Genomic DNA, 24,041 nt, shown 5'->3' on the forward strand with positions numbered 1-24,041 from the left:
ATGTTCAGTGTACCATCAAAATCAAATCACTGTTATGTGGTGAAGGAACAACCAGTTCTGTGAATTTGCCTTATTTAGTGAAATTGGCTCTTGGATTTCATCCCAAATGTGACAATTGAACCGTAAAGAGTGAAGATGTCCAACGTGGCGAACAGACTTCTGGCTGAAGATCATGTGACTTCTGCAAAGGCGATGGCATGATTCTGTAAGTGAGAAACAAGATCAAGCTCAGGTCCATCGTTACTGGTCACAAATACTCGGCTAATCAGGTTACTGTTTGCTTCAGTAGAGGAGTGAAGTGGAATGAATATTCTGAAGTTTTAGCTCAATTAACTTTGGGGTTCAGGCAGAATCTATAAGGTGTTGTTCAATTGTGATAGAAAGAGCAAGACGTCAGGTCATAAATAAGATGGTGCACGGCTGTGGGAGTAGTATGTTTTATAATGCGTTGGGGGAGATACCAAGGACTCACATTAGGACATTTTCAGAATGTATCAGGTTTGGCTAAGACTGTTCTAAAGGTAATTGAATGTTTTCATTTGTTAAACGAATGTAAAAGACTTGTTTTCTTCCATTTCTTGAATGATTAAATGCAGAGTATCTGTTGGCCAGCAATTGTTTTTGCCCTTGGCTTACTACATTTGAATGCAGTGTAAAGGTATTTTTACAAAACTGCCCTATAAACAGGTTCATTTTTCATAATTGACTCTTGAAAAATAGTGAAAATATTTAAGATCTGATTAAATGTTGTTGATAAATATTCATATCCCATTTTAATTATATCCTGTTACTTTCCTCTCTAGGATGGTTGTTTTACTTGTCAAAAAAAAATAACTTGGGTTAACTGACTGCATGGGTGACTAATTGAATTATTCTGAATTACTCACATCTAACAATTAGCTGTGCAATAAAGGATTCAGAAAATGAATGGAGCTGCTTTACATTTATTGATAAGATGAGCAAATCCATTTTGACTAGGTTTAAGAGGATGAACACACACAGATTTAACATTATTTGATTGGTATAATACTTTAGTTTGGTTTGCTATGTGTCTAACACACATGAAAATCCACTGCTAGGCTTAAGAAGATTCAAACCAGGCAGAGGCCACACATGAATGTTATTTGCACGTGGAGATTTCTCTTGCCTGGAATGAAATGCTCACTCTCGTAATAGCGGAAAATATTAGGCACTGGTTAATGCTTTCTGAATTTAGGTAAGCAAAATGCATCCCTCCAGGTATAATACTTGAAGTTGCATTCAGCAATTGAAACAGACTTTGACTCTGGCTGTTTTTACATTTGACAAATACAATAGAACCACGCTCTTACTGCTACATTGATTATCCTACTGCTATAATTATCTGAATGTATTTTATTAATAATGCCTTTGGAACCTAAATTCATATAACTCTTTTACCTTTTGTAAGCATAGATTGGATAAACATCCTGCAACGAAAGAAAGCAATGCAACATGAATGCATGTACAGATGTTCATTTGTCACTTATCCTTACATCGCACTACGAAACTGAACTTTTGAAAATAAACCTACTTTTTGTAACTTTTACCTTGTCTTTATGTAACTGCAACAAAAAATATACAGTGACCTAATAAAGCAAAATAAAGCACTTCATTGCTCAGTGCTCACGGTTCCAAGAACAATACGCTGAACAAAAGCATGGACTGACAAATCCCATCCGAGTCCATGCAGATGGAGCTTGCCAGTAAGACAATTGCTAACATAATCTATGCAAACTTTCCAAATGTTTTAAATATGCAAGTAGCTCATTTATTTTTGTATAACATTCAGCAAAACAAATCTGTTAAAATAATCTTGGTACTGAAGATGGTCAATATTTTTAGAAATGCGATTTTGATGAGCCACGTGAATGCAAACTGAACGTCTGCAACCTTAAATCAAAAATAATTCAAGAGATTTTGAATCTTCATGTCTGCTGTGAGTAAATTGTCATGCTAATATCATTGACTGGATCAAAGTGAACAGCTATTTTAATCTTGTGGCCAACTGAATTATATTATATATAATATAACTAAAAAATATATGTAAGCATTGAATTTCTTTTCATTTTGGATTCATCAATCCCAGGTAATATTTTAGATGTAAATATTTTTTTAAAAAGTGGCTTTCATAATCTCTCCAAGTTGTATTTTAATTCCATATCGTACAGCTTGCGATCAGGAATTCATCAAATGTGGAGAGCTGATCAGAGTTATTACTTTGCTGCCTTGGCAACACCCTGCCACATTCATACTAGTAAGACTTTAATGCTCATTCCTCCATAGTAAGTGGGTTAAAATGTACTTCATTTTGAAGAAGCAATCCCACTTCAATTTCTAATACAGTTATGCTTAATGGATGGAGAATTGAAATTCAGTGTGAATATTCCTGTTTTCACAAAAACAGTGATGGAAATAGAGTTTCTGGTTCAATGATGAAAAGAAACAAATCCATCTACTTTTATTTATTTTATGAACGGTTATTTCAAGAAATGGCGTCCAGTCTATTTAACACATATTCGATGTAAAGAAAGACATATTTCTCGTGAAAGTTAATTGCTGAAACCATTTTTTAAATTTGAAATGGCAGCTTTTCAAGAGTACAGCAGAACTTGTTGTCGTGGCCTGTGGACGTGGTTGAGAACTTGTCAGTATCACACTCATGTAAGCAAAATACAATGGATCTGCAGTGATTTTTGTAGTTCAGAAAAAATAAGGGAATATTAGCAAAAGAGAAAAAAAACATTCCTAAGACTGCTATAAAGTTGAAGGAAATTCCACATCTTTATGGGGAACTTTCTTTAAGTTTATCAGCTCACAAAGGCTGATACTAAAGAACCACTTAATATTGTTGTCGAGTACCTTAAGTACTAGTATTCTCCAATTGGGTTTTAGAAGAGTTGGATGATGTAGCAGCAGTTTAGATTCAATGGGCTGAAATAGCCTCTTTCTGTTCTTTATTTATAATTCTATTTTCTAAAGAAAAACCTAACAAGTTCAGATATGGTTTAACACCTCAGCTCACACTGTCTTTATTTTACCCTTCTTGTATTTTGTAAAATACTTCGAAATGTTTAGGTTTTCGTGAAAAGCGCTACACAAAATTATTATTATTAATAATCAAATAATCTCTTCTTCATCAATGGGTAAACAAGTCAAAAATCAGCTCGTCCCTTAACAAAGTCAGTCTTTGAAGAAAGAGCACAGAATATCACATTGGTAGTGCACCACAATCTGGAAATAATCGAATTCTCAGCTTTATGGCTTGACCTATGATTAGTCTGAGCCCACGAGATCCACAATTGTCCACACTTCATGATTTTCATTGATCATTTATGTGGTCTCAAGGAAAATTGTACACCATGTTCATCTTTTTCCCCCAAGCCTCCTACACTTCAGGAAAATCACATAAAATATAGACATTTGTTTCTACTAGCCAGTATAGTTATCAACCTTCCCCATTATAAGAAGCATGCTGGCAGCTTTCCCGACCTGCAGAATGTGTTTCCTACCCTAATTTCTTCTGTCAGGATTTAGGAAAAGAGATCCAATGATCTGAGGGCAGTTCTGGCTGTTTATGTCATGCATTTTAGCTGCAATAGCTCTGTATTAGCAATTTTGCCTTGAGGCCCAATTTGGCGTAAAACAGGTAGGCGTTTTATTTTAAGATTGGTTCATTGAGCATTATAGAAATGTTCTCTGCGTCAGAGGAAGGAAAAAAGGCAAAGGTATTTCAAAATTAGACCGGCTAAAGATTATTACTAAAAAATTAACTCCACAATCCTGAGGGAAGCAGTAGGAATTTTCAGGGCATTGCATGGGCTGAGCTAGCTGTCGCTCACACTCTTCTGTGCTTCAAATAATTAAATGGCAATGGAACCCACCTGATAAAGTGTTCGACCATCAATATTCTACCAAGATGTATAGCATGTTAACTACATTGACATGCCTAATGCTTCATCTAATATAGAACAACTTCATGGAGAGCTACTAGCTTCTCTGTTTAGTACTTCCTACTGAATAATGTACACACATTGATTGAGCGGAGAGGAATAACTCAGCAATTGTCCCTAAGCCATATCAACTATCTTGTGAGAGTGCCATTTATTCTTACTTTCTGATTTTGTTTTGAAGTTCCTATTAGTGTGGCTACAGAACTGTATACAATACTCCCAAGTACGGACTAACCAAGAATTTATATAAATTACAATTCCTTACTTTTCTACTCTATTCTTCTGGACATAAAGCCAAGGTCTATTTGCATTTTTTTATGGCCTTGTCCACTTATGCTGCTACTTTTATAGTGGTGGCAATCTGAATCCCCAGATTTCTTTGCTTCTTTACCCTTCTTAGGTTCTTGCTACCTGGGGGTAGAGGAGCAGAGATAAATAAAGCAAATTCTTTATTCCTCCTCCGAAAAGGAATTTCTTTATATTAAACGTCATCTGCCATCTATCTTGCCATTCTGCAAGCCTCTCTCTTCCTGATTTAGTTTTACAATCCTCTTCATTATTTACCATTACCCTAGTTTGATGTTATATGTGAATTGACACCAAACCTCTTAGTATCCCATTCCAAATAATTAATGTATTGAAGTTCTTGATTGCCGCTCAGGAAAGTTGTGACCTTTTTTTGTTGACTCCAATTCTGATAAATTTGCATTTTATTTTTGCAAGTTCCGTGCTTGTATTCAGTATTTTGCAGTTTTATGCCTACTGTTCACACTTCCTAAAGTTTTAGGACATTGTTCTGAAATGTCTTAGGGCTGCTGCCTATGGCTGGGAGAAGACAGATTCTTCAATGATATCTGCTTCTTCTGTCAATTTAATCACCAGTGGGAAAGACTCCTATTGTGTGTGGAAAATTGGAGTTGAAGTGCAGATCAGCCATGATCATTCTAATGGAATGGCGGAACAGGCTTGAGGGCTGAATGGCCTACTCCTGTTCTTATGTTCCAACATAAAAGAAGAAATCTTACCAAACAAATTCCAGTTACGTGTAAACCTCAGTCTTTTTCAAAATACAAAGCAAATATTAACCATCTTACTGCGTTTTGAAAAGATTTGGGTCTATTAACTTACCTGTACAGCACTAATTTTTCCTAAAGGACTTTCCACGTGTGGTAGAGTGATCAAAGGCATGTTGGCCAGGTGGTCAGTCTGCAGTTTTTCATTTACTGTATGTCTTCCTTTAAAGTTATGTACCACACATGAAACCTTTCCACATGTAAAATAAAAAGACATAATAGAACAGCAATTGATGCTCTTGTTAAGTGTCGACTGAACCGTGCACTTAAAGTTGCCAAGACTATACAAATAAACAGTTTTTTTTGCAAAGATACAGCAAGAAATTAAGGAAGCCCACTTTCTTCCTTGCGCAAATAAATAGGTACTCAATGTTTTGTTGCAGAGATTACGTTCAGTCCTGTGAGATTTGGGTATGTAAAGCACTTCAATTCATTAGGCTCTGGGTGCTCGCTCTGTGATCCTTTGAGAATAGACCTTAACTTCAAAAACCATGAATACGTTCAGCATAGATGATATGCAAAAGTACATCTCAATCATAGGAGTGTCATCACTTCTTATTAATACAGTATGTTGATTAAAAGTAATGTTGCAATCCCTACAGAGTCTTGCTATAGCTTCAAGTCATGATTAAGTACCAAATGAAGGTTTCTCGTGAAATTAGGACAGCACAACAACCTTTTTGTTGCTTTGGATACTGGAATTAAGAAAGTATATGGCTGGTACTTGTTATCAAATATTTCTATAGTCTATTTGTTTGCAAGTCTATTTGTTTGCTTTTCCCCACGTTGGGTAGAACATTTAGATGGATGTAAACAATTAGGCACTAAAATCCTATAGGGATGAATTTGCTCTCCATATAAGGTCTAAATTTGCAGTGCTTTATAAGAATCATTAATATAAACTTGAGTAGAAATACAGTTGCCTGACTGTTAATCAGTCAACTTGGCATCCGAATGGTAGTAAGTGTTCTCTAGAATTAATTTTCTTCATGTCAAAATATGTGAATAACTGATGGGTCTCTATTAAATTCAAAGATATGGTACATCAGTTATTAAGGTCTTTTAAACAACACTTTAGCACTGTCCAACCCATGAGAAAATGACACATTTGATTCTTAATACAACTTAAGTGTTTGGAAAGGAGTCTGATATTAATGTGTTACACTAATAGATCACTAACTAAATCCACCCAATCCACAAACCTTCCATTTGCCCTGCTTACTGCCTTATATTTTTGAATCACTCTCTCTAATCCTTGTCACCAATTTATCATTAAGAACCATTTGCCATCATTTTATTAGCCTCTTAAATGAAGCCAAATTATTACTTTTTTATGAAAATTCAGAAAATCAACTGCACACTACAACTTCACTCACAACAATTTGACCTTGCGTTGTGCCTTTGATATAGAATGGACATCTTGATGTGCTCAATAATTAATAATAGCACTGAACAGAGAGGAGAGAAATTTAGGGAGGAACAAAAGTATAATTGAAAATCTTTTTCAGAGGATTTTGAAGACAAGGAGAGAGGAAGCAAAGCAGAGGTTTTACAAAAGAAGGGTGGGCGTAGTGATTGAAAGCTCAGCCATTATGGGTATGACAGAGTGTGTGAAGAATGGGCAATAGATCAATTCAAGATCAGCCTAATGAGCGATGCACTTCTAACCACTAAGTAAATCAGTGATACATCATATACAGTCCATGTCTACTTCACAGCCACAAAGAGGACAATAACTGTTGCTTCATGTTGGCTACTGATAATAATAATAATAATAATAATAATAATAATAATAATAATAATAATAATAATAATAATAATAATAATAATAATAACAAACAAACTGCACCTGGCTTATTTTCAGAAAAATCTTCTCAGTTACCTTTGAGTAAAGAAATTAGTGGGGAGAATAAATGCTTTTCACTATGACACTAACAATAACATAGACCTGTTAAGAAAATCTGATACTGGATCATTTGCCTTCTGCTTTGCAGCAATTTAACAGCCCCAGATGTTGCCCTTCCCCCTTTCCTGATTCAGCCAAAAGTCATGGAATTACTCATTCTGATCGACCGAAATTCCTTGCCACCTATTTCAGCTGGAATGAATGTATCTTATGTCATCTCCTTGGCAACTACATCATGGTACTTTTAAATTCTAGTTATTGGTGATACATTTGAAGACCATTTACCTCATAAGCCTGTTACTTTGGTTCACGTTTAAATCTGATTGCCTTGCGAGGGATCTTTTTTTTTTTAAAAATGCTTCCTACTCTCTGCGGCAAATTCTTAACAGAATTCTTTGATGAGTTTAATTGTTTAGCTCCCAAATCAATGTGCGTTTTTATTTTTCTGATGGTCTATTCTTTTTGCTTGAAAATTATCAGAGCATTTGCAAAACTGTTTAGATCTAACATCGGTTTAGATCAAACATGGGTTGCAAGATGAACACTGTCATGCTTTCTGTGCAAAATGCATCTGGAATGCCACACACGCACATTTGAAGCCTAAGGCATCCTCAGTGTTACTTATGAGCTTTGGCACAGAGATAGATATGCTGCAGTCGTTCTTGCTATAGGCTGTGCTATCTTAATATAATCTGGATAGAAAACATGGATGGTGGGGAGCAAATAATAGCAGTGCCTTTTAGCTTACGTCTGATGAACCGAAACATAATAATCTTATCCAAAGGAGTACAGCACAAGAAAGGAAAATGGAGAGAGGATGGAAAGAGCAAAATATTGCTGAGGAAAAGCCCATGTACTAAAGAGCTGTCGGGTTTGCATTCAGAATCCACTGATGTGTACAGGGTGCAGATGTGAGGAATTTACTATATTACCAGTTACTACAAAATTTGGCTGACCTATTTTTTACACCAGCTTTCATGCCCGAGTTATTCCTTTGAAGGCTTCAGTATTTTTTGAACCAAAATTAGAAACATCACATTTTAACTTATTTCAAACGCTATAAATTAAAAATGCTTATGGTTCTGTATATTTTAAATATTTCCTTGTCAAATTAATCATTGCAAATGTAAACATAGATCGGTTGATAAATGTAATATCTGAAAGTAACTGCACATTTTGGTAAAATTGCAAAATTGTGTTGCTTCTTAAATGATATTTCATTTGCCCAGATTTAAAAAAATTGGAATATTTACATTTGATAAGAATACACAGCACTGAATATTCGTATACATTATATATTGATCTCAGCTTTGTTTTTAATTAATATTTTCAAAGCATTACAACTCTAAATGTTACCAGTCAATATTTTCACTTTTCATCAAAAGTGGGAAAATTATAGAATCCATCATTCAGGGACATAAAGTAACTAAGAAACTGAAGTACTGTATGATCTGCTCATTGAGAATCAGTACGAATCATTATAGCTAGTTCATAGATGCAGAAAGCAGTCAAAGTCTTATGGGATTCTGGGATTTAATATAAGAGGCATAAAACATAAGTCCTAATCCAGAGCTCATTTGAAGTATGTTGTTGGATCTTGAGCAGGGTAAATGGCAAGTAAAAATATAGTCAAACCAGAAAATGATGAATGTGGGATATTTCGAATACTGATCATTGATTGATTATTTCCTCTTTTGAAGGATTGTTACAACTTTTGCACTTCTGTATTCTATTGATAGCCCTTTTGTTGCTGCAATAGTTTAACTTACCAAAAATACTCCAATGGCTGTTCCTATGATGAATCCTGCCACAACATCTGACCAGTGATTTCGATATTCCGCCACCCTGTTTATTCCAGTCAAAAATGCCAAACACATTAGGCCCAAACAGAAGACTGGCTTTGCTAGCCTTGTCCCATTGGCTTTCACAGTACTTGTGATATACATCTAAAAGATACAAACGTTAATAAATACATTCAGAATGTACTCAATCTCTTGCAAACATTTGCTGAAGAAGTATGTTGAAAAAGCATTAATTATACTTCGTAACACTATACCAGTGATGTTTATAGATTAATTTTGCAGTGAAAAACGTGAAAAAATATTGCCTTAAGTCTCAGTATAGTAAATGTCTTGGGCTAAACATTACAGTGCAGTGGCAATCTGCCTTTGAATTACTGCAAAATCCAGTGTAAACTTAATTGGATCCATGCATCTTAAACTGGCTAAAATGGCGTTTCTATTTCACTGGTGGTAATAACATACGATTGTGTTAAAAAATTATCTTGGGAATATGCAGAGCAGCCTTCATATTCCTAAACGTGCTGTTCATGTATGCACAATATTTTCCCCACCTGGTCAGAATTGTACCATACAACTAGCAAAAATCCCAAATTTTTAACCTCACAACGTTCCATCTTTTTGCCACTGAATCTGTTTGAAACTATTTGCAACCGTTTTTTTTCCGCTCGTCACCTCTTGAGTTTGTGCACACAATGCTCTTCGACCGCGCATTCGGACACCCTCCTACCCCTGCCCTCCAACCACCCTCGCTGATCCTGTCCCCCTGCTCGAGTCCAAATCCCTGACTGTTGTTGTTGTTGTTGTTTTGAAAGGCTCTGCGTTGGATTTGGAAATTATTGGGAGCATAACGGGATTCAAAAATGGACTTACTGCCAGATATACTGCTGCATACACACTTAACGCTGCCTCTTTGGATGGGAAAGTTTTCCTGGCTTTGATGATGAGTTCCAGGCTGCCGGTGCATGCTTCTTCACTGTTGATGAACTGTGCATTCTGCTGGCATCCCAGAGCTGTGTAATTGGGTTTACAAACTGCAAGAAAATGAGGAGCAAGATTTCCTGTCACCACTTGCCCAGCGTTTACAAAAATATCAGTGGCAAAAAGTCCAAATGCATAAACTCCTGTGAAGGAAAAGAGATAGAACTTTAGGTAAGAAATGAAGCATTTGAACTAAAATCTCAAGATAATCATTCAAGTGTAAGATATTTTCACATTGAAGAAATCTCTTCAATGAGAGGACTCTTCCCCAAAGCAAAATGTAATCTATTTGCAAAGCTTCCTGTGGTATACCATACAAGCAGAAAGATTCCAGATACTTAGCAGTCTGGACTCCCAGATAAAGATGGGAACTCGTGCAATAAGTCAGAGGGTTGGCAATGTGAGTAGCACAGTACCAAACAAGAGAAGTGCCTTCAGGAAACGGGAAGGGGAAACTGGAGAAGTAAACCATTTTCGGTTTCAAAGAAACCCTACACTTGAAAATGCTCAACGTCAAAACAGCTGAAAGTGTTTTACAGTGAATTACTGTCATCTAATTGTCAATATATTTTATGTTCAAAACCTGTTAGCATTTTAGCATCAGACACGTGGCAGATTTGTCAGTTCTCCATGTTTAGGGAGTGGATCTCTTAATTGCGATTTCACTAGCTGGTGTGGCACCAGCAAATTTATCTCTAGACAGCCAGATGGTCATGAAGTGTTAATGATGATAATGACAGTGAAGCCTGCAATCTCAATGCTATCTCTGAGTAAATGTAAGGCAGCGCGGAGAATCGTATGCATGTGAGGAAAATTATAGGAATACAGGTCGGAAAAGGGGCATGAATACTGTCAGTCAATCAAAACCTATTTTGAGCTTCACTTTAATAAATGCCACTTTGAAAGAAATGATTCACAATAAAACATTGCATATTTTGAAATCTGCAAAGGAGGTTCTGTACTTGAAAAGTTGAAGTCTACAGAATCATTCTGGTGTTTTGTATATATGACACTTTTCATGATGTTACAGTTAAGTACAAACAGCTTAAATCAGCCTTTCCCTCCTAATTTCTAGTGCTGGAAGCAATATTGCTTCATTTCGAGCAGTATAAATGGGGCATAATATTATTAAGATTACATCAGCAAATTACCGAGAAGCATGAAATATGTTGACAACTTTTCTCAATAGTTTAGTGATTCTCTCAAGCTGTTAATTTATTAATGTTAAAACCAATTTATGGACTGAGATTATTAAGCCAATGCTTTGGAAACTCTGCCTGGATGGGGTAGTGTATTACGACCAAATTTCTTATTTCATCAACAATAAAACAGAACACAAGCGGATGGGGAAAACTGCAAAGTCTACATTAATTCCCCTCTTGTGTTTCCATTCCTTTTTAATGGGAGAGCAATCTCCAACCACAACATCTACATAGTTGATTCCTAACACTGAAAAACCTACGCTGAATTTTAAATAATTAAAAACTCTATTATGTGATGTGAAAGTCATTAAGCATTATATTGGTAAAATGAAAGGGTTTCAATTGTGACTGAGAAAATGATTTGATATGATTAGATGTGAAATTGAAGGCATTGCTGAGGTTCTATAGTGAGTGATTAACCCTATAACCTAAAATAGGTAGTTAATATTTAGATTATTATAAATTCAGCCTTAAATGCAAATTAAAAATACATCGCATATTTAATCTAAAAAGAACCTGCTTTTCCCATTCAAACGCCACGTCAGCAATCAAAGATGACGATCATGAGCTATGGCTTGTGCTTTTGTTTTTCATAAGCTTTTGTTGTCAGTATCTATTCTACAGTCCATTCCTATTTTTCAGTTTATAATATAGTGTATTGAAAATATCAATGAAGTGCACAATAAATGTCATTTCATACCCTATGGTGTGCACTTTGGGCAGAGTACAATCTGCTTGTCATATCATACTATTATAACCTGGGCATATTTCAGTCAACTTTAGAGATATTAAATTAATCTTTAAACGCAGTAACCATAGAAAATCAATTCTCAATTAATACTGAAACATTTAACTGATTGACTTTCAGATTAATTGAAGCGCTATAAAATGTTTAGATATTGTGTCCCATGTGAAGGCCATATATAGATGCAAAATGTTGTATTTCAGAAATGTTCAGCAGTCAACATTTCCGGTCATATATTCAACGTTTAGAAATCTGTGAGGATCTGTTATTTTTGCAGAATGCAATGACATGTTAAGTAAAGCCGGAAACAGAATTTAAAACATGACAGGCTTATAAAAGGCATATTTTTCGAGATACAACTTTTAAAGGCGATTCTTACCCAGGAACCTAAATGTCCTGCGCACCAACGGATTAATGTAACAGCAATCTCCAGTAACCATGGTCTTCTCACGGTTTCCAAACTCTTTAGAAGCTGATTGAAGGAAGAAGACTGCCACTTCGCCAGCGAGCATCTTGTAAAGAAATAAAGAATTATATTTATTTTTTTAAAAATCAGTGAAAGAAAAATGTGAAAAATTCTTCCAGTTGTTAATACCGGAAAAACAGATTTATCCGAGTTAGGCACCGACCAGTTTCCTCCAGCATCAGTTGTCCTAAATTCTCTTCAGTTTGCTAAAACTTATTCCATCAAGGCTGCCTGTGTTCATTACCCATTAAGCCTGAAGACATGCAATCTTTGTAGCATCAAAGCAAAACATATATCCATACTGGTAATTAAATATCCATTCAGTTAGTCTACTATCAGCCACTAATAGTTAGTTCTGGATATTGGCTTGACAAATTTTGATGGGTTTCCTAATTCACATTTTATGCCATTTTTGAATGAAGCACATTTGAGCGTAAAATTCAGAAACTCAATCTTTCACACTGCTATCTGATAGTGGAGCCCAATGTTGCAAATTGGGAAGAAAATTGTACCTTTAATAAATCACATAAAATACTTTGCTGCTGACACCTTCAAAATCTGAATTTGCACAGTGTTTTTGCATTTGACATAGCACCTTTCATGTCGGGAGGACGTCTCCAAGTCCTTCGCAGGATTTACAGTAAAGGTTAGTGATTATAGGTTTTGTAGGGGAATATGGCAGCCAATTTTGCGAACAGCAGCGTGCCACAAGCAGCCATGAAGTGAATGACCAATTTTATCTACAGGATTGTTTTTCATCAGGATAAGCTTTTTGATTGTTACCATTGGATTTTCAACATCCACCTGAATGGGCAGAGAGAATCTTGGTTTAACATCTCATCTGGAGCCTGGCATCTCCTACAATGTAGTATACCCCAGCACAGCAATGGATTGTGAGCCTGGATTATACATGTTCAAAGTCCCAACTGAGCCAGACTGAGGTGATCTGAAAGCAGAGTCAGAATAATTTCCTTCAACTGTCATAGATGAAACTTCATGGCTGTTTGTGGGACATTGCTGTGCACAAATTGGCTGCCGCATTCACCCAGGAAATATAGTCACTACATTTTACAAAAAATCCTGTAAAGCACTTTGAGGCACCCCCTGCGTGCGGTGCAAGAATTAAATTATTCCTGATATCAATATGATAGTTTATCATTCTTTTAGGGAAAGAGTAACAGACGTTTTGTTGGCAGCAAAGCTGACAATAAAACAAATTCCAGAATCTATATACAGTATTTGATCAATGAGATACTAGAATTTGAAGCTCAGTGCCCAAGTTAATATTTTCCAGATCAGTATTCATCTCCAACTGAGATGCAGACAGGTGACTGCTTATAATTTGGTAAAACATGGGAGAGCGACTGCTTCAGGGGGCATTCTAGGCTTTCATGCATCAGCTAAGCTCGTTCAGTGCACTTTAGTTGGTTATCACCCATCTTCAAACCTTCAGGAAATGAGCGTCTTAATGGACCAAAAATGTCAGAAAACACTCTCGCATTGGCAGCAGTGCTTTTTAGTCTTTAAAGGTGGACAACAGGCTTTACAGATGCAATTTTTCTTTCATTCTTTCAATTTGAATTCTGCCCTCAGGGGCACCTTCAATACGAACTGACAGCTAGGAACAGAGGATTTGTAGGACGAGTCTGCTTTGGTCTCGTTAGTTGCAGAAATACTACATCAGTCTGTGCATCAAAACTCTGTTGAGTCACTTAAGATACAATCAGTTCAACAGCTGCCAGCTCTATTACCTTTTGGGTGTCAAACTTATACAAGCTTCTAAGCCCCATTAAGTGCTGTACAATCCTTGCATCTGTTGCAAGGGAATCTCTGGATGCCTTCTGTAACCTTAGGGTTAGGGTTTTCATTTCGGTTGGACATAAGCTCAATGATGCCAACCCTCAGTGTATTTGCTGATATCCAAGCGCAATCCAAGCTTCTTACTTCCGTTACACTGAAAAGTGACACTGCCGCTATGTGTCCGCAGTTTGAGTGGGGCTAATCGAGTGAACCATGCCAAAATCCAAATATAAAATCCAGTAACAAGCTTTGGAAAATGTCCAAAATTGAGAACACTGAATTTGTGTCCCAACAAATCCAGAGCAATCTAATGAAAGGTTGCTGCAAGGTTCAGGATACAGAGACAGATATTGTGTGTTCTTTGGTCAGCCATCACTACCACACCTTGCATTATGGTTAAATATATTAGACGATCTGCTCCTCAAAGCAGTGGAGTGTTCGTGTATGTGTGCCAAATGAATAAAATGTACAATGTCAAGTTAATGGTTCCACTGAAATACCTCAAAATAGAGCAGTAATGTATGCTGCAGGAAGAACAATTCTACAGTTCTCTATTTCAGAATTAGTACACATGCATCCAGAAAAAGGTGGAAATTATGGAATTTTTTAAAAAATGACAGATTATAAAAACCACAAGGGAAGAGAATACGCAGGAATTCCTGCATAAATGCTTCAATGGACAGTAAGATGAATAAAAACATGACTAAAACACAACTACATTTAAGAGGACCAATTATGTTTGAAAATGTTTAGTTATTTTCATTCTCACCTCCTCGCTGGGAAGTACAATACACTGGTTAATCAGAAGTGTGATGCATTTGTGCATACAGAGATCAACATCATTAATGCAGCAACATCCTTCACGCATCCATAACTGAGATTCTGCTGTTGTATGACCCCTGAAACTGTAACCATCTCACACTACAAGAGGCAAAAGAGGGCATCAAATTTTTGAAAGAGGAAAATCAATATCACTCACATTCTACCATAAAGTAAGGTACCATAGTTCACAATGTTGCCAAGTAACAAGAAGACAGTTTATCTCTCACAAGTTCCTCATTGAACCTTTTCTGGGATACCGCCTAAACACCAGATCATATTTGAGCTGAAGAATTCACCTTCATCCATGTGTCAAAACCACGGATCATTAGTATCACCTAATTTTATTACATACATCATGCCTTATTACCATACGATCTTTTGCAGATCTACAGTGAGCTTGTTTGGAGCCCGAAAAAAATTAAATTGGTACCGAAATTGAGGACTGCTGTGTTCCTCACAGATGGAGCCAATGCTGTAGTCAATGTGGATCTTTCCAGACTGAACAAGATCCAACAGCCTGTCACACTTGAAAGCCTCAGTCACTTTTAAGTAACTCAAACTGTTCCAATGAAGGCTTTGCCTGAGGCAATATATGAATCCAACAAGATAGGCCCTTACATAAAAGTGGGAAAAAACTAACTCCAATCAGCTAACACAATAAATGCTGTGCTCCAACACCCAAAGTAGTGCCATTGAAAATATGACGTTTTATACCTGAGCCAGCACACATCCTAATGAGCACAAAAAGTTGCATATGAAGATTCTAAGTCGCAAGAAGCTTATGATAAGAATGTAAGAATGTGTTCTTAAATGTACTGTATAAGATGGACTATCTGTATAAGATAGTATTACAACCATGTTGGAATTTGTAAATTGATTCAATACTTTTGCACTGCCATTGTACACATGGCAGCCACTATTAGCATAAGAACTGATAGCTCGTAATATTTAATATGTTTTGCATTTTTAAATACATATTTTATAAAGACACAAGGTTATTGTATCGCAGAAAATATTTAATTATAATTTATTGAAATTTCAAGAATCAGAAAGCATTCATAAATAATGTATGAATACATTTTGCATGAATAGAATTCTGCAATTAATTCTCAAGGGAAGAGCACTGAGAGAATCGGTATGGGTGCTCAGTCTTCATCTTCTACAGAAGACTTTGATTCGAAGGTTTCTAATGATACATTCGTTAAGAAAGATTGCTTCTAGGGTTACCTGGAAAAAATTGCAAGACTACACGGGTCTGATCCAATGGCGTAAACATGAACATTTGAGATTGGTGTGGTTTCTGCACCTTAGGAAATATCTGGACAAATTATTTAGCTGCTTGTTAAAAATAAGGTGTCAAAATAGGTACCTGCCTGTGGTCCTATATGAAGACTGATTTCTACATCTCACTATAGGAGAAAATCCGCTCACCAATTCATACTCAGTCCACGTTTCAATGATGTAATAAGACATGACATGAAATAAGCAAGGATTAATAACAAATTGCATTTATATAATTATTATAATAAAAGACTGACTAATAGTTTGGAGCAGGATTCAGCACTCTGTGATGGAACCCTAATGGAGTGAATTCCTGACCAGGTTGCTATTGATTTAGCACCTTAACGCTTTGAAACACCTCACAGCACTTCACAGGTTTTCTGTAACGGCCAGCGACTGCGTATTTGTAGACGAATGATGTGCTAATGGATATAGAGTAGTTGATGAGCAACTACTCCAGGTTTCAGCAATTGGGTTAGCCAATTTCTGCTTTCACTCAGCTTTTTTTTGCTTCCCTAGATCTCAAAATGTAATAACTTAAGCTCTGAACTATGTGAAATATGCAAAACTTGCCACAGGGATCTCTCAAATAGTTCTGGGTGCTTTCTACTCCTTTCATTAGATTTTTTGCAGCGCAAGTATTCTGAAAAGCAGGATATGATTTTCAGATTTATTATCCACGGTGCTATATTTGGAGAATGTTCTGAAATGTGCCATCAATCTAGAAAGTACTTCACAAAGGAAAATTGGTCAACATTTCGACAGTGATACTTTCTCATTTCAAATGAAGGATCAAATCCAAAACATCATCCTGTGTTTCTCTTTCAGATACCAAACCACACAATGTTTATTTCCAGTATTTCCTATTTGATGCCAGATTTCTAGCCTTGGTGTGATTTCCTTTTATCTTTACTATTTCATAAGCGAACTCAACACACCATTGTAAATAGTTTTGCTTCAGTTCATTGATGGTTGAGCAGGATGCAAGGAAAAAGCATCATTTTCCAATTAGAATTCTTCGTCTTATGAGGACATTTGAAATTAGTATAATGTGCAAGAATATTAGTTTAATATTAGTTTAGTTTAATATTAGTTTTAAGGGACTATTTATCTGCATTCCCTCTATTCTGCTAAGCCATGCCTACTCCGCCATACATTTGACAGTGAACTATTAACAACACTTTGCCTCTGATATAATTTTTTAAAAATTCAACGCACACCTCGACAGTTGCATAGATGGGAAGCGATTAAATACTTAGGTTACCACAGTCCCTAAACAAGTTCATGTGCAGGATCAATGTTGTGCAACGTAAATCTGTTTTTTCTGGATATTGTGCATTTTGAAAAGATAGAGAGTCATTTAATACTGGTATGAATTTCAAAAGGTGCAATGCAATCTCCAATTTAAACTCTACACTGGAATGCGTGAGTGCTTATCAGAAATAGCAGTAATGTTCCCATTTTTAGATTTGTTACTAGGCTCAATTTCTATTATTTCACTATTTCAATAATTCATCTCTGCATATGCTGCATCTCAGTTATAAAATGTCAGGCCTGTTTTTTTTTAAAAAATTATGATGCATCCTCTGGCTGGCATCAGTCCAACAAGCAATTATGGATTTTTTTTAAGTGAGTGGTACATGATCTGTGAAATAATTTGCATCATGGTAGACTGGGTAGACTCTCCAGTAAGTTAGGTTTAGCAACAAAGCATTCATTCCAGAATCAGGATTAAAGTGCAAACTGGTCTTCCAGCATCAATGAAGCAACACATCCAAATGAACAGCCCACGTCTATTGCCTTGCAGTGCTGGGGTTAGGGAGGAAGGAAAGACATGTCATTGGTGGTACCAATGGCTTCAGCTAATCACCAAACTTACAGGTCTGCTACAATCAAAATAAATAGTATTCAAGGTTATTTACAATCCAGATTGTGGCAGAAATAGGATGCCGTCTATGTTCTAAAAAATATTTTGTACCAAAAATACACAAGCCACAGCTTCAACACCGTATAGACCGCAAAAACTAAACAGTCTCATACCCCTTGTGACTATATCTTGTGACGAATGTAACAGAAGACAATCTGAGACAGCAATAACTTTATCGTTTTCATGTGTCTACAATGAGGTTTTTCATATGATTACTGCTACAAATTCACAATGAAAAGTTAAAAGAATTACAGGCCCGAGTTGCATTAATCTTAACTAGTATCGGAAAGCCAATTTGCATCTAGCAGATGGCTCCCTAAGATAGCTTTGTGAAGAGATCATTTGTGCCCATTATCTGACATAAAGAAATTACATTTTACACTTGTAAATTACATTATGTGGTTTAAGATGGCAAATATTTGTTTGTGTGGACAGTGTGACACAAACATCTTGTTGGATTAATTAGTAAAATTCTGATGAATAAATGATGTGAATCTTGTAATTCAAATCTAATCCATATTTAAACACATTAATCATGATAGTCTAAACGAGATAAAAATCCAGCTTTGTGCAAAACGTTACAATGCATGCAAACTAGAGATCCTCAGTTTATAATTTTACTAACTATAGAATGCGAAAAAAAATCTTGCATTTGATACAATGCTTTTTACGTCAGGAGGACATCTCAAAGTGCTTCAATGATTCACTGCAAAGTGTAGTGACTGTGTATCTTACAAGTCATCAACTAGATTGGAAATAAACAAATGAGACAAATGCAGTGGGCAATTTGCCCACGATGTCCCACAAACAGCCATGAAGAGAATGACCAATTTTATTTGCAGTAATGTTGGCCAGAACACCAAGAACTTTATTCCCTGGTGCATTTGTGTCTCTTTGTGTTCCTATGTCCTTGGGACGTCCTCCCAACATGAATGAAAGGCGCTCTATAAATTTAATTTTGTTGTTGTTGTTGTTGTTGTCCTCACAATCTAGAGCCTTGTAAAAGCTAGGTTGACAATGTATTTGTTTATTAAGCATGCATTGAGCTAGCACGTCCATAATCCCAGCTGGATGAAACGCCTGATTTCTAGTGGTATTTATAGGTCTTGACAGATATTGCAAAAGAAAAAAACTAAGGACTGGACTAACATTGAGCAAAATGTTGTAAATTAACAGTATATCACTCTGTCTTTCTTATGCTCCTTCACTTTCTCTTTGTCTCTTGTGTCCATCTATCATACTCCCTGACATGTTTTACCTTTTCTCCCATCTGTCCTTTGTGTTCTTTGTGTCTCTATAGAATTCCTTGATTCTCAGACTTTACTCTCTTTATCAGTACTTTATGGCCTTTCTCCTGTCTTTTACAAGTCCATTTCTCCCTTTTAACCAGTCAGAGTCTATTGCTCTCATAACAACCACCACAGCCAAATCACTGCCTATGAAGCACACACCTGAGTCCAAAATATTACATAACAGATAAGCCACTCTCAGCATCACCATCTCATTGACTCTTACTCTTCCAACAATGCAAACGTAAGAGAGATCCTCAGTACATAAACCCATTTGTTTCCTTGCCTTCTGTCAATGCACTAAATCTCTACGCGTTTTGGTTCCTCTGACAAGAGAATTGGGGACTAGAGGCCACAGTCTTAAACTTCGAGGCTAAACTATTTAGAAGTGAAATGAGGAAGCATTTCTGCACGCTACAGGTGGTGGGAGGGTTCGTTCGAACGCTGTGCAATATAAAGTACTGAAAAGCTATTTCGAGAATATTCCAAATACATTTTGAATAATGACCTAAACGTTAAAATCCACTGATGATGGGTGGACATCTCAACAGTTAAACCTACATTGCGTATATATTTCCAACAGCAGTGTTGGAGAATGCATAATTGCACTTCAACAGATGTCATGTAGTATTGCCCAAGTGATAGTTTAGCTGCTAATATCACCCACTTTGGTGCAACTGTTGAGGTTTTCAATGCCTTTCATATGCAATGCCAGCCAGCAGGCTGCAGCAAAGACTAAACAAGCAAAATTGGAACACATGCTTATATTCACAACAATTCCAATATTTGCTGATCTGCATCGTAAATCTCTTTTATGCAAATGTAATAAATGAACTATTCGTATTTATTCCATGAGGGTAGGTTATATAATTTTAGCATTTAAAGACGTAATGCTTTAAAACATATGCAGACAAAAACTCAATGGTTGGCAACAACACACTGTATTCCAAACTAATCTCAGTTTGATACTCTGAAACCTCAATGAAAAGCTGTGCCAATGGAACAAACAGAATGTTTCGCTGGTAACAGTGAGTTTCCTTATATTTTGTCACTTGAGTGAAAGATCGAAACAATCTCATTTGTGCATAAGCTACGCACTAATTAAAGGATATCTATTGGTAACAGCTGCCAGAAAAGATTTATAAAGGAATTTATAGCCCAATATGCACACAAGCACATTGCTGTGGTTTGTATAACACATAATTGTTTGGATAACACATAATTGATTTAGGTACAGAATTTGTTTTCCTCTCACTAAAAGAATGCCTTTTTTATGAGCGAATAGCAGCTTACACAATGTGTATTTATCAAAACATGCAAACATTAGAACTGACAAAAATAATTAAAAAATGTTTTACTACCCTTTGACTTCAAGGTCGTTTCTAGAATTGATGCTGAGCCTTTTATAATCCGAACAATAGTTTTTGCTTCTCTTGACTTCATGTTGGTTCAGACCAATCAATTTAGCTAGAAGCACTGAACAAATTGTGTAAATTAATTTGAGAGCACACTTCTAATAAAAAGATCACGTGCTCTTGTATGTATAAAGTAATTGACAGAACAGTTATCTTTTCTGGAGGAAAGCAGATCAGAGCATTTCCCCCCCTAGTGTATTCTTTGCTTTTACTCTGCCTTACATAACATGGGGATATAAATATCATCTACTATGCCTTCATATTGTATGATCATGTTTGTAATCTTTAATATTTCTTCATTTGCAATCCCTATACCGTTTGATGTAAAACATATGACTAAAATGATTGCAAAACGATCCAAGAGTAGTTCTTTTTATAAATATGTAATATATTCAATTAATACAGTAAGTAATTCATATCATAGACTTGAAACATTTTAATTGTTTGAGTTCAAACCTGTGTATTTTAATAGTTGCCTTCCCCTAATAAGTTTTGTAGAGCCAGTACTATATAGACAAATATTCTTAATTCACAAACTATCTACTTTATTATTCAAAAACAACAATTGCAGCACAAGAGGTCAACCAAAAGTGAGACTCCAGATCATTTAATAATCATTGCCTGACCAGTTCTGCATGCCTTCCTTTTATCATGAAGTGCCTGAAGCCTGAAGCACTTAATCCAAATTCAATCAGGAACTAAATTCACCAATGATTCCATCCATAATTATGGGAATCTGGGTGTAATAATAATAACAATAATAAACATACCTACCATGCGGCTATCAATGATTCCCTCGGTGTCAGTCACCACTCGATGTCAAATACCTTCTGTAGGTTTGTTTAACAGGAAAGGGGTTTGCTAGTTACATCTTGAGATTTAACTTGAGATTTATGGGGTGTGAAGGATCAAGGGTGAGGATCATTAATTGTTTTTTCATTTCACTTTATTAGAAGTACATTTTACCAAAGAAAACCATTTTTTTAAAAAGCAATCTGAAACTTGGGGGGAAAATACCAGCCTACCATTAGAATTGAAACTATCATTCTTACAAATGGTCTAGCTGCAAAAATGGTCATTTTTCTTATAATAATAATCCTTGCATTTGACATAGCGCCTTATCACGTCTTCGAGACGTCGCAAAGCGCTTCACATGATTTACTGTAAATTGAATTGACTTGTCTATTTTGTGGGCGAAACGACGGCAGCCAATTGCTCACAGCAGTGTCCCACAAACCGTCGCGGATTGAGTGACCAACTTATTATTAATATTTTTTAAGGGATTATTACCCCCTGGAAAAGCGATCCGCCAATCGACTAACAACTGGGTCTTAACTAAAAGTCCCTCCATGAGCATGCACTAGGATGTTCCCTGCTCCAGTGAAGCAAGATGAGAGCAGAATATTAATTATCAGGATGATTGGGTGCTGTATCCATTCACAACTCCACACAGACTCACTTCATCTGCAAAACCCTCAACTCTCTTCCAGGAGCCCTTGGCTGAAAATCTCGGACCTTTAGGAATGTTAAGGTGGCCCAAACAGCATTGGGAAACGTTTGCAAATGGTTGACGTTTGCAATGTTTATTTCAAAGGGAGGGATGGAGATGGAGATGGAGATGGATGGAGATGGAGAGACTCCTCTCCTCCTATGGCAAATTGTCAGGGGCGAATTTCTGGCTCAACCTATTGCACTATTACTGTCACTGTCACATCTGAGATGCCCACTGCTCCCAAACCAGGGTTCCCACAACCCAGATCCCTACAATATAACGTGAACCAACAAGGTTGAACTTAAAAAAAAAAGGCTCAACACAGAGAAAGAAAGAGAGAGAGAGAGAGGGAGAGAGAGAGAGAGAGAGGCATTTGAACACAACAGCAGCATCAGCAGCATCAGCATCCAATGTACATAAAACACCATCAATTGGGAGAGAGAGGGAGTGAAGAAAGAAGAGAGGGAGGAGGGATGGGGAGAGAAAGAGAGAGAGAGAGAGGAATAAAGCAATGAACACGATGAGACCCCCTCTGCTTCTCAGTCTGTGACATGGTCCCAACTTACCATCACAGGAGGCAGCCCAGCCACCAGGGCATAGAGGAGAGCCGGGGGGATGGCACTGCTTTCATCTGGTCCAGGGTAAGGCTTGGTGTAGGTCCTGTCGTGGCAGAAAAAACCCTGGACGTGGACGTTGAAAGTGTCAGTGTATTCGAAGTAGTACGCCAACATGACAGTGCCAGCCATGATAACCAGCTGGAAATACAGCATGATGGTGAGGGGCAACCGACAGGGACAGTGGGTGAGTGTGTGAGTGATGGATGGAGTGAGTGTGTGTGTGTGTGTGTGTGTGAGAGTGATGGAGTGAGTGAGTGTGTGTGTGAATGATGGAGCGAGTGAGTGATGGAGTGAGTGATGGAATGAATGACTGTGTGAGTGAATGAGTGAGTGAGTGAAGGAAGGAGTGAGTGAGTGAGTGTGTGCAAGAAAAAAAAAAGCAATATATATATATATATGTTTTATATATATATATATCTATATATATATATATATACATAAAAATAAATAAAAATGCGTTGTCAGTTTTGTCTACAGGGCTCTGTATAAATCCACACTCCAGAAGGCACAGCAACTATTGCCCCCCAATTCACTGGCTGTGCTTTTTTCTCTCTCTCTCTCTCTCTTTTTCTCTCTCTCCCTCTCTCTCTCTCTCTCTTCCTCTCCCTTAGAGCTGATCTCCGCATCCACAGTGCTCATTAAAGTGGCTTAATCCACACACAAAAACACACACACACACACACACACACTGACATGCCCGCACATTGCACATCCACTGTCGTCATCAGTGAGAGATGCTGTTGCCTTTGCCTGAACCAAACCTAAAAAGAATTAATTAACACGTTCAGCCCTAAAACCTCTGACTGTCAGTGTAGCTCTCATCACACACACACACACACACACACAACACACACACAACACCACCACCACCACCACCAGCTTTGCATTGGAGAGGGAGGGATGGAGAGATGTTCAAGTCATCTGCCCTTCAAACCAAAAAAAAAAAAAAAAAACCTCAAATTACAGGTTATTCCCCCCCCCCCCATCCATCCACTCTCCATCCTCCACTCACCCACCCAAAAAAAAAAAAAAAAAACCCTTAAAAGTTCATTTAAGCAGGAGGAAGAAATAGGTGGAGTCGTTTGCAATGAAGGAGGAATACACACACATACACATATATTCTGCCAGCATCAGCTCCCACTTACCCCCCCCCCCACCCCCCAGTTTATTCCCCCCCCAGTGAGATAAGGCTTGGCTGGCACAGACACAAAGCACACAATAACAACAACAACAACAACAGCAACAGCAGCACGAG

The 24,041-nt window shown here is 36.9% G+C and overlaps 1 protein-coding gene across 1 annotated transcript; it reads right to left on the reverse strand.

The window, feature by feature from the left end:
- Positions 1 to 22,967, reverse strand: LOC103174631 (phospholipid phosphatase-related protein type 5). The gene is made up of 6 exons (XM_007887103.1): positions 22,736 to 22,967; positions 12,057 to 12,189; positions 9,623 to 9,873; positions 8,720 to 8,896; positions 5,100 to 5,234; positions 1 to 203 (listed from the first exon to the last, which is right to left on the reverse strand). Exons 1-6 carry the CDS (start codon positions 22,937 to 22,939, stop codon positions 171 to 173), a joined length of 933 nt encoding a protein of 310 aa, XP_007885294.1. The 5' UTR covers positions 22,940 to 22,967; the 3' UTR covers positions 1 to 170.
- Between the last annotated feature and the right edge of the window lie 1,074 nt (positions 22,968 to 24,041).

Source organism: Callorhinchus milii, unplaced genomic scaffold, assembly GCF_018977255.1.
Source record: "Callorhinchus milii isolate IMCB2004 unplaced genomic scaffold, IMCB_Cmil_1.0 Scaffold5, whole genome shotgun sequence".
NCBI lineage: Eukaryota > Metazoa > Chordata > Chondrichthyes > Chimaeriformes > Callorhinchidae > Callorhinchus > Callorhinchus milii.

Bases quoted from the DNA above. Each gene is read 5' to 3' on its own strand.
- LOC103174631 (XM_007887103.1), bottom strand. From the start codon at position 22,939: ATGCTGTATTTCCAGCTGGTTATCATGGCTGGCACTGTCATGTTGGCG. The intron at 9,874-12,056 runs GTAAGAATCGCC...TTTCCTTCACAG, and splicing joins CAGGACATTTAGGTTCCTGG to GAGTTTATGCATTTGGACTT. The intron at 204-5,099 runs GTAAGTTAATAG...TCTCACTTACAG, and splicing joins GAAAAATTAGTGCTGTACAG to AATCATGCCATCGCCTTTGC.